The following is a 12,312-nucleotide window of genomic DNA, read 5'->3' on the forward strand; positions in this document are numbered from 1 at the left end:
GAATGTGTGTGTGTGTGTGTGTGTGTGTGTGTGTGTGTGTGTGTGTGTGTGTGTGTGTGTGTGTGTGTGTGTGTGTGTGTGTGTGTGTGTGTGTGTGTGTGTGTGTGTGTGTGTGCGTGTGTGCGTGCGTGCGTGTGTGTGTGTGTGTGTGTATGTGTATGTGCCCATAGGCGCATGCCTTCCTTGAGGATCTCTGCTGGGATCCCATCAGGACTGGAGGCTTTGTTGTTTTCAGGCTTTTGGTGGCACCTTGCACCTCTATCACACTAGTAGGAGGTTCCAGGGCCAGATTTCCTGGGGGCCTTCTCAGTTCACCACAAGTTATTCAACTCTCTCACGCTTCGCTGGACATCTGCCTTGGCTTTGGAGTGAGATTCTCTTGTGAACATCCTTGGCTGTTCTATCTCCATGTCTCCATGTCATCTTCATCAAGCCAGTCCTGATATTTTCTGGATTTGTGGCCAAGGATGTTTTTTCCCCATGTATCGAGGCTGGTGAATCTAAGCAGACCCCAGTGGTCTTCTGTGTCCACCAGGATGTTCCTGTTGGAGAAGGTACTGCTGGGTCTGTCTGCTCATGAAGCTCTCAAGGTTCAGTGTCGCCGGGTCTGCTTCTTTTCAACCCTCGCCTTTCTCATGGGTCTGATGGGACATTGTTGAGCAGATTAGGCGATGATCTGTCCAGCAGTCGTCTGTGGCAATCGTGGTCCTTGTGATGATCAAGTCACAGCGGTCCCTAGCTCAAACAGTGACATAGTCAATGAGGTGCCACTGCCTAGAGGGGGGATGCCCCCAAGATACCTCATGGATTACAGACGCATTTCCCTCTTGTCAACAAGAGGCAAAGTGCACACACATCTGTCCTCGCCAACCTTCTGCTGTCTGAAGAAGTACCCCCTTGTGCCCACCCAGAGGTACTGCAGTATCTTTACAGCATGCCACAATCACAGGACAGGTGTGGTGAACAACGGCATTCTTTGTACCTGGTTTGACAGAGGCATTTGATACAGTAGACCACCATGCTCTCTGGTGCACACTGTCAAGACACGGCTGCCCTGACAAGTCCATACAGACACAGAGGCTACTGCATGACGGCATGTCATCTCAGCAGCAGTGGCTCAAGTCAGAGCCCTTCACTGTTGTGACAGGGGTTGAGACGGGGTTGTATCATTGGGCTCCCACGCCCATATTGTGGAAGAATTAACCATCACTTGGACCATAGTTGTTGTTATAACCCCGGAGAATTGCCCTGAGAGACCCGGCGATCTCGTAACAGGCTCCATGAGACATGGGAAACGTAGAGCTTTGTAGTCAGAGAAGAGGGGTTGTGCCCAGATGAGATAGGAAAGATTGGATTGGAGAAGTCAAGGAGGGGGGAGGGGTGAGTTAGGAGGAGGAGGATGGAGTACACACAGCAGGGACCACACAGCAGGGACCTGCCCAGAAGGCACCACACAGCAGGGACCACACAGCAGGGACCTGCCCAGAAGGCACCACACAGCAGGGACCACACAGCAGGGACCTGCCCAGAAGGCACCACACAGCAGGGACCACACAGCAGGGACCTGCCCAGCAGGCACCACACAGCAGGGACCACACAGCAGGCACCACACAGCAGGGACCTGCCCAGCAGGCACCACACAGCAGGGACCTGCCCAGCAGGCACCACACAGCAGGGACCATACAGCAGGCACCACACAGCAGGGACCACACAGCAGGGACCTGCCCAGAAGGCACCACACAGCAGGGACCTGCTCAGCAGGCACCACACAGCAGGGACCACACAGCAGGGACCTGCCCAGCAGGCACCACACAGCAGGGACCACACAGCAGGGACCTGCCCAGCAGGCACCACACAGCAGGGACCACACAGCAGGGACCACACAGCAGGCACCACACAGCAGGGACCTGCCCAGCAGGCACCACACAGCAGGGACCACACAGCAGGGACCTGCCCAGCAGGCACCACACAGCAGGCACCACACAGCAGGGACCACACAGCAGGCACCACACAGCAGGGACCTGCCCAGCAGGCACCACACAGCAGGCACCACACAGCAGGGACCACACAGCAGGCACCACACAGCAGGGACCTGCCCAACACCACACAGCAGGGACCACACAGCAGGGACCTGCCCAGAAGGCACCACACAGCAGGGACCTGCCCAGCAGGCACCACACAGCAGGGACCACACAGCAGGGACCTGCCCAGCAGGCACCACACAGCAGGGACCACACAGCAGGGACCTGCCCAGCAGGCACCACACAGCAGGCACCACACAGCAGGGACCACACAGCAGGCACCACACAGCAGGGACCTGCCCAACGCCACACAGCAGGGACCACACAGCAGGCACGACACAGCAGGGACCTGCCCAACGCCACACAGCAGGGACCACACAGCAGGCACGACACAGCAGGGACCCAGCAGGCACCACACAGCAGGTCTGACGTTTGGGCTTTTTGCCATCACCTGGGAGCAAAAGCCCTGGCGTTACCCTGGAGTATTTCACCATTTCCTCTTTCCTAAATTGTCTTGATTGCTCTAATTAACGCCCGCTGTGTGTAGTTCACTCCCCTTCATAATGTTCCCCTGGTATGCTGTTCTTTGTCAGTTCTTCCCTGATCACAGACGTGAGTAGTCTACCTGAAAGCATTTGTTATCGCTCACACTGGGAGCATAATGGTTGGTGTCGTGTTTTAACCATTTAGTATTCATGTATTCATTAATGTATTTTTCGTGTGGATGTTTGCCCTGCAAACATTTCTCAGTTTGAGTTAAAACTGCTTCCTCGTTTTGGAGACTAATGTCTTCCCTTTTCTTTCCCTGTTTCAAAGTATTTGTTTTGTCGTATTATGCTCCGTGTTCACAATAAAGAAACTGTTTAATTGTGAAAGAGCAACAATCGCATTCCGCCTCCTCTGTTATACTCTGTGCTTGGGTCCAACACACCTACCCCATCGTAACAAGCAGGGACCTGCCCAGGCAGCACACAGCAGGCACCACACAGCAGGGACCTTGAGACGGACGGTCCGCAGCAGGCCCTAAATCTGATTAGGGGCCACACTGTTAGTGATAGCGCTCTTTGGTGGGACAGCCAACGGGGGTGGAGGACAGTTCTTCATGTGAAACCAGAGAGTAAAAACTCCACCCTTACCAGGAACACATCCGTGAGGATATGAGGTCGTCCTGTTGTCAGCAGCCAATCAACACCTCCGTACCGGTCAGGACGCTCTGACCTGAGGTCAGAGTGTCAGGAATCCACAAAAGGATCTAGGATTACATCCTCCTGCTATTTATGAAGTGCTGTGTAAAAAGCAGCATGTGGAAGCGAATAGGCCAGGGTTCATTGAGCCGCTTTCCTCCATTAGTGCGTTACATCCCCACAGACATAACTTCTAAAAGATCTGCCTGTTGGTCTTGTCCTCTGCAACTGTTCATAATATCTCAACAGCCCACGCAGACCTGTAAAATATCACTCACCCTCTCCCTTCTTATCTCTAACTCAGTAATGCATTGCCTGACAGAGCGCTCCCTCCCACCACGAAGCAACAATGGGGGATGGAGGACAAGAAAAAGAGGGGGGATGGAGAGGATAAGAGAAATAGGGGGAATGGCGAGGACAAGAGAAAGAGGGAATGGCGAGGACAAGAGGAAGAGGCAGGGATGTTGAAGAGAGAGAGAGACAGAGATAGTGAGAGATGGAGAGAGAAAGCCAATGTGAGCTAAAGAGGAATGCCACAGATATTGAGAATTCAAATACCTGTATTACTGATGTCGTGGGGCCATAAAATAATGAGTTTGTGTGAGCTCAGCTCACCTAATGAGGTTTAAATTCTGCTTCTAGCCTGTTGGCATGTGAGCTGTTATTAACCTCAAACGGCACAGTCTAAAAGAGTGAGGAAGTACGAGAATAGAAGCGTGAAATGAAAAGCAGGGGAAAAGTTTCCGACATGACTCCAGTGGGGTCATCTATATGTTTCCACAGCCCTATGGTCCCCACATGTCAAGATTAGGCCCTATGGTTCCCCAGCCCTATGTTCTCTCAGGCCTACAGTACGTCCCTACAGCACAGGTATGGCCATTCCCTAAGGTCCCTAAGGTGTTGCTGTCGAGCTCTGCTCACCATGGCTTCTTCCTGGGGGTGTGCATGGTCCTGCCCATGGAATCCCAACCACTCCAATATCTGGATCCTTGAACACTTTTGTACTCACTCTCGCTCTGCAGTCCTCCCCCCCCCCCCCCCCCCCCCGCTTGGTGTCAATGGAACCGGAATTTTCGGGACAAGTAAAACTTTTCCTCCGTGGTTTCCAGGGATCAAGCTTCTATGAATAGCAGCCAATGTAAACTGCGGAAACATAGGGCTGTGGGAACATAGAAGACAGTGGCTCGGGAGGTAGAGCAGTCGTCTGGTAATCCAGAGGTTCCCGGTTAGATTCCCGCTCCTTCCAGGCAGCGTGTCGAAGTGTCCTTGAGCAAGACACTTAACCCCTAAATTGCTCCTGATGAGCAGGTTGGCACCTTGCATGGTTGCCTCTGCCATCAGTGTGTGAATGTGTGAGTGAATGGGTAAAAGTTATGAGAATATAGGGCTAGGCCGCTAGGAGAACATAGGGCTGGGGGAACATAGACACACTTACACTCCAGTTAGCAGTGCTTGCACGGTGGGAGTAATTTGTATGATGGAAAAAGTGCTACTGGTCCAGGAGCCATTAGCTTGTACACAGTGTAGCCAGTAGCTCTCCCTGCCAGCTGAAATCTCTCCTCCATCCTCTGTGACCCGAGAGTGCGCCCCGTAAAGATGTGGCGCCGTGCTCTCTAACCATAAATCACCCGCAGTCATTGAACCTTGTATAAGAGCTGTTAGCGAAACCGAAGCTGGCCTATGATAGCGAATGTTTTATACAGTTTATACAGTTGCTATCCAGCAAACATTGGCATTTATGGCCATGTTGATATCAAAGCACAGCTCTGTAATAAACAGTTTGGTTATCCGGCAGCAAATATATATATTTTTTAATCATGTCAGAGGGGGGAACAGCTGTCCATGAGATCGATTGTAATAATCCCAGTGTGGATTATTTAAAAAAAATTATAATTTGAACAAAGTGATTCATTCAAACAGATGAGTGCTTTAGTAACACGGAGCTCAGTCTCATGCCCTCATCCTCTCATGGCGACAGCTACCTCGGTGACTCATCCACGCTGAACATGGAGTGGACGGGCTGTGAGGTCTGTGATTAAAGCCAGTCTGCGCCGTCGGCCATGGCCCAAGTTTCACACTTTCCACCGGTCCATTACAGCCAGGGAGAGCACAGTTAGGTAGCTAGCTAAGCTCATGCTGCTTTGAGACCTGGCGAACGCCAACTGAGCCCATATTAGTGCATTCACTCAGGGCCCCTGGCGAGCTGTGTGGTTTGTGAGCGTTGGATCTGATCTGAAAACTGACAGATATACTTATTGTCATTTGGAGAGAGGGGGCTCTTAGGGAGAACTCACAGAGGCAAACTTCCATAGCACTTGAGTCGCTACACTGTACAGTCCATTCCTGTCAAAATCAATACCGTCTGAACTGTGAGAAGTCTTGGATCTAACTCTGATTCATTCGTTTAACTGTGCCCCCCTTTCTCAGCTGGTCTGGGATCAGTGGTAAGCCGAGTCAGGTGAGTCAGCCCCAAATCATTATAACGGGGAATGAGCAGGGATAAAGGAGGTATGTCCGAGATCGGATTCTGTAAACAAAACAAAACAAAACAACATGCACGTTGGAAGCTTGTGCTAATCCTGGAACCAGACAGGTGCCATACAGAGAAACAAACAGCTTAGTGAAAAAGCAGTTCACTCCCACAACAAGAAAAGTCACTGTGTACTTACTCAGACATACAGTCATTCCTCGCTTGGTGATGAAGCGATAATGAAACTCAAAAGTGTGTGAGAACGTTTTTATGTCTCCTGTTTTCATCGTTTTTGAAGAAGTTGCTAAACGAAATGCAAGGGTAATTACAACAAAACTGCCTCTAAAAACCTAAGGGGGGGCTCTCCTTTAATGAAGTGGCATTGCCCGCTGTACAAGAATTACATGTTTGCGAGGACTTACTCGCCAACAAGGTGTTGCTTTTGTGCTCGTCTGAAGGGAACAGCCTTCATTATCTAAATCTGTTTAATGGAGTTCAATCATTTTGTTGTGCAACACAAGATAAGGAGGGTCCAAGTGCGGAGAAGGGAGTTTTCACGTTTTACTGTGGGATCAGAGAAGAACGTACGTGACCACCCAGTACGCCGACGCTGGCAACAAGAAGCCAGTCGTGTTGTTGTTGTTGTCGTTGGCTGACTGACATGGATGTAATTGAGGTCATTTGCCACGAGGCAGCATAATAGAGGAGTAATGTGTCTGAGAGAGGGGGGGGGGGGGGGGGGGGGACTCAGGGGGGTTTGGAGGTGGTGTTGTGTGTGCAAGCAAGGGTTTGTACAGTATGTGCAATGTGTGTGTCTGTGTTTGTGCATATGTGTGTGTGTCTGTGTATGTGCGTATGTGTTTGTGTATGTGCGTATGTGTCTGTGCTTGTGTGTGTGTCTGTGTTTGTGTATGTGCTTATGAGCGCGCATGTGTGTGTGTGTCTGTGTATGTGCGTGCATGTGCGTGCATGTGTGTGTGTGAGTGGGTGTGTGTGTGAGTGGGTGTGTGTGCGTGCGCGTGTGAGTGTGTGTGTGTGTGTGTGTGCATGTGTGCGTGTGTGTGCATGGACTGTGTTCACCTCTACTCTGCTGGCGGTTCACTATGCCTCCGAGGGTCCAGCGGCGGTCCAGCCTCTTCAAGTGAGCCTTGCGTCTCTTAGTAACTGATGAGGATGAGGAGCAAACAAAAGGGGAAACAAATGAAGGTGGAGGAAGAAGCGTGGATTCAGCAAAACCCAACAAAATGCATTAAAGTGGCAGTTAGTAGCATGTGAGAAAACCTTCCAGGGAGAGGCTGCAAACAAATGTGTCAGGCCATTAGATTATACCTTGGGACGGAAAAGGGTGTCATTCATTCATTCATTCATTCATTCAATCTTGAAGGATCATTGAGAGCGATCTCTCATTTACAACGACGTCGATAAATACAACACATAATAAATACAGAGAAACATAGAAACACAAAGTCAATCAATTTAACAACACAAAATGGTTTGCTATTAACGATTTAAACTGACCAATATATACTAATGAGTTGAGTTTTAAAGTGCATTGCAAAACATTCCACGTTTCTGGGACACAGAAGCTAAAAGCGGATTCAGTACAAACTCTGGGAACCTTTAAAACACGGAGTAAAGTTAGCTAAATACCAGACATACGAGTCTGCGGTTTGCAGGGAGATGAAGGAGCATTGCTCTCCCCTGTGTTCGTGAGAATTAGGAAGGCATCCTACTCATTGATTATGTAACAGATACTGTACAGGTAACATCAACCTATGTAACATCAACCCATCCATTCATCTACACTCATTGCACGCACATCCACATCCACACTCACTTTAAACAAACACTCACCTCAACACCCACTTTAAACACTTTAACACCACATCATATTAATGTCTTTTTGTGTTGTTTGTGATGTTTTTATTTATATTTGGTATTTTGTATTTTGTATATTTAGTTAAGTTTTGATCTGTAGGTATTTATTATTTCTCAGTCTTGTCATTATTATTATTGTTGTTATTATTGATGTTGTGTTGTTGTTTGAATATTTTTTTTTAAACTTCATATAAAAAAACACTGCATCATATTTATCTATTTATTAAAGAGATTTGCACTACATCCATACCCCATTTTGCATTTAGCATCTTGCCTTTTTATAAGTGCTGTCAGGCGATTAAAAAAATGTACCTAATTAATTACAGGATTTGTAATTAATTTTGAGTTAATTTTCATAACGCGATCATTTGCTGTGTAATTAATTAATCTAATTAACGCAATAAACTGACAGCCCTACTTTTTATACAATTGTTTTTAAACGTTTTTGTACCTCATTGTCTGCATTTTTACTTCATTGTACTTAAGTTGTACTTTAGTTTGTATATTGTAAATTGTATAGTGTTATTCCTCTTTTACTTACTCTTTTACTGTATGAAGCACATTCTCAGGGGCTCATACAGAACCAAGCATTTCACTGTAATGTACTGTACATGTACTTTATACATGACAAATAAAAGGAAACTTGAAACTTGAACTTAACACTTTGGATGCCACGCCTCCCCGTCTCAAAACCTTGTTGCGTGCCACCACCCACTTCAATGATAGCGCTTTCATATTTGTGAACGCATAAACTACATCTTAAATTATGGCTATGTGTCTAATCTAGCCGTCGCTTATCAATGACTTGTTTGCAGTCAACATTGTCGAAACGGATTGTTTTTTTAATCGGTTCATTTCCGTTTTATACCATTTTGAAAAACGCTAGTTTCTTGAAACTTCCAGAAGATTTCAGAAGATTCTGTGATAAACGCCCTTTACTGTAATACACAAAACACGTTGTCATTTTTCGGCCTATTTATGAATCGTTTTCCAATAAACGCTAGATTATCGATAGTATATGTGTACTTATGCACGCTATAGAAGCGGGCTGAAAAATCGAATCTCTTATTTCCTGATCGCACACACACACACACACACACATAGGGCCCACGTTGATATCTCTGTGAAAAAAGCTCTGATTATCCTAAGACCTAAGGTAAAATAGATTCCTTACCTCAGATCAGATGTTCTCCAAAAAGATTATTCCAATTCCTGATCGCCATTCCAAATATCGATCGCGTTTATTGATCCAACGCTGGGTGGTCGAAACACCGATTCCACGCTGTTCTGATGGTCCAGAATGAATCCGATCGTCTCGGGTTACTTGTCTGAGAAGTGAAATGAGGAAGCAGGATTTTTTTCCCCCCATGCTTTTCATTCAGTCTAATCCAATGGGGTGCAGTACCATAGGGAGAGACGATAGGGGCGGTATTTTCCCAATGGAGCTCAGAGAGAGTTCCAGTGGTAACGGGAGGCTAGATTGATGAAATATTAATGGAAATCGCTAATTAAAAAAAAAACGATTAAAACAAGATTTCCCGTCCGTGGCACTCAACGGTCGGCATGAAATAACGAGAATTTTCATCCGTGGCACTCAAAGTGTTAAGAGAAGACATTCGAGAAAGGAGCTTCTCTTCATGACACCCCCCCCCCCCCCCCCCCCTGTTAACACATTGGACGCCAGACCCAAGATATCACGTGTTAACTCACCGAACGTTGGGCGCCAAACCCGAGAAAAGTCAGGTTTTCATCGTTATTTCTTTTATTTGCTATTTCCATTCATAATCCATCCATCCAGCCTGATGTTATCATTGGCAATGGGTCTGAGATCGCAAACATCCATTACAGCCGCCTAATGCCTTGCGGCCGCTATTGCACATCATTGGAATCTCTCTGGCTCAGCCTGTACGTTGTTCTAAGAAGTCCGGTCCGGGTTTTCCTACACGGGCAGTAGTAACGTTTATAACACATGGATTGGGGAGAATCAAGCACCGCGGATTCATGTACTTTGGTGGATTATCTTGGCAACACGATCGACATCAATACTTGGAATGGCGATCAGATAATTGGAATATTCTTTTTGCAGTACATCCTAGTCAAGGTAAGTGCTATATGGTATCAATCTTGCGTTGATCCGAGCATGCCTTCATTGTGATCCGTGTGTGTCCTGTAACGTTAGTCCACAACGTATGCCGTTGGTGACGATCAAAGCATAGAAACCCCCCCACCCTTTCATGTATGCATGATGAAACATAATACCGATAATCTAGCGTTGATTTCAGATTGATTGTTGATCCAAGCGAGGAATGGCACGGTTCCTAGTGAAATGCACTAAAACGCTATTTAGCTGCGTTTCCTGGGATTACACAGAATGACTCTATTAAACTATACTCATATTCACCACGGTATAAAACGGGAATGTATGAATGGAAAAATTATCTGTTTTTTGCATCTTGACCGGAAGAAACTCAATGACAATCGACTATATTATTAGATCCATAGCTATAATATTTAATATAGTTTTAGCACTGCAAACACCGGCATGTATCCCCATTCATTACAGCGCTGGCACACACGGCCATACGCCCACAGCGACCTCTGCCGCTGAACTAGTTAATGTTGAACCAATGGACTACAGCATGCTAAGCTAAGGCGTTCTGGCCGGCAGGAACAGGAAGAGAACGATGCTACTGTAATCGTACCTTCCCTCCCTACCAACATGATCGTAGCCAGAGAGCAAGCGTCTTGTGAGGGTTTCTGGTGGTTGAATGTGGCTTTGAATTCAAACTGACGTTATAGAGGAAGTGTGTGAATCTACAAGCACTTTCCCCGACAGGCATGAAGACAGTAAGGACTCTGTGATAAAATACTCAGATGTTTCCTTACGAGAAGGGAAAGGAGAACGACTACCCCATTCCCACCCATTAACTGGAAGAATTCCCCTCGTGAAAGTGAGGAGGGCAGTTGTAGTTATAGCATGCAGTGCTATGCAATGCTATTCTCTAGAAGCTAAAACTGTGGGAAGCAGGGATCCCCCACCAAACCAGCGATGAGGGAAGGGGGGGAGGGGTTTATGGGTTCAGTAACTTGTCCACGGCCAGTTTCTCAGTCTGTTGGTCTATGGATCGGAGCCTGTCAGAGGGTAGAGCCTGCCGAGGTGTGAGTGGTCCTTCGTAATGTTAGAGGCCTGTTCGCGTTTTCCTTAATGCCAAGCAAGCAGTGCAAAAATGCTTCCGCATTCGTCACCGCACGCCAGTGCGGTAAAGCGCCCTTCTTTTCAGACAAATGCTACCGTGCGTGCACCGGCGGCGGCGTGCTTGCTCAGGTGCGTGCGTGCGCCGGCGTGCTCGCGCGAGGTGCCCGCGCATGCGCATGAGATCCCGCCTTGGTTCGACACGAGCGGAGCTCAATATATATAAGTCACCGCCCCTTATTCAGTATCTAGCAATAGCTCAATTGGCAAGGCCACATGGCTGTGGATCCTATGGCTCGTTTGCTGGCGAGTTCGAATCCCATCGAAAATATTTTTTAACGTGATTTTTTTTAACGTGTATTCTTTCGCCGGTTAAGGTTAGGCATGGTTAAGGTTAAGGTTAAGGTTAGGCATTGTTTCGGAGTTGGTTAAGGTTAGAACGGTTAAGTTTAGGCGCTGTTAAGGAGCTGGTTAAGGTTAGAGTTTGTCAAAGAGAATGGCAATATAATTTCTATGGTTAAGGTTAGGCATGGTTAAGGTTAAGGTTAAGGTTAGGCATTGTTTCGGAGTTGGTTAAGGTTAGAACGGTTAAGTTTAGGCGTTGTTAAGGAGCTGGTTAAGGTTAGAGTTTGTCAAAGAGAATGGCAATAGACAGCCTATTTCCGCGCGACCTGGGCGCTGGGCGGCGGAAAATGAAAGGCGCATTACTGCACGCCACTACGGTAAATTTTTGCACTGCTTGCTTGGCATAAAGCTACACGCGGCCTGTTCGTGGAAGACGGTTCGAGTGGATGTCTCTCTGATTGTGGGAGTGGGAGCCGTTTTAACCCTGTCACTACCACACTACCAAAGGGTTAACCCTTTCACTGTGGCAATACAGAAGGTTAACCCGTTCACTGCCACACGACAAATGGTTAACCCTTTCACAACCACACTACATAAGAATAATCCTTTCACTTAACCACTTAACCGTCTATAGTCTGGTAGTGAAAGGTTAACCTTCTGTAGTGTGGTAGTGTAGTGTGGGTAGAGGTGTCCAGGCTCATGGGTCAAACCCTGGGCGCACTATTTTATCCAGTAGGTAACATTTGAACTCTTGCACTGAAGAACCATATACGTCTGTTCATCTAAAGTGAATCTAAATCAATTGTGTGTGAATGTGATATATCGCAAGAAATGACTCGGCCTAGATTTTTTACTTTAACTATGAGATACTCAATTTCATTCATCTTTGTGGCTGTAATGCTACTTCTTAGTCTCTTGACCATAGGTGTAGATCTAGAGGGGCTTGTAAGGGACATGCCCCTTCGATATTGAGAAGAGGAAATGGTAAAAATAATAGCTATGAAAGACAACCCCAAAAAAGGAAAAAAAAATAAGGGGGTTTTTAGCTGTAACTACGTATATAGAAACTTCAGAATGTTATCTTTCAAAAGAAACCAGGCTTATGCATGTGCTATAAGTATAAAGTAAAAAGATACGCGTTTCAAAAAAGTATGCAGTCCTCAAGTTCAAGTTTAAAAATTGCCACTTTTCTGGGTGCCGTTAAGTGGTTAACCAACAATT

At 47.0% G+C, this 12,312-nt stretch overlaps 1 protein-coding gene across 1 annotated transcript in view; it reads right to left on the reverse strand.

Moving 5' to 3' along the window:
• The window catches only part of LOC311231720 (SH3 and PX domain-containing protein 2A-like), a gene marked incomplete at its 5' end in the record, with an annotated part of 240,220 nt that overhangs the window by 22,581 nt on the left and 205,327 nt on the right, over positions 1-12,312 (reverse strand). The window contains 1 exon segment of the mRNA XM_084318345.1: positions 6,756-6,839. Coding sequence (XP_084174471.1) covers positions 6,756-6,839 — 84 coding nt within the window.

Source organism: Notolepis coatsorum (genome assembly GCF_963971535.1).
Source record: "Notolepis coatsorum genome assembly, chromosome: 7".
NCBI classification, from domain to species: Eukaryota; Metazoa; Chordata; class Actinopteri; order Aulopiformes; family Paralepididae; genus Notolepis; species Notolepis coatsorum.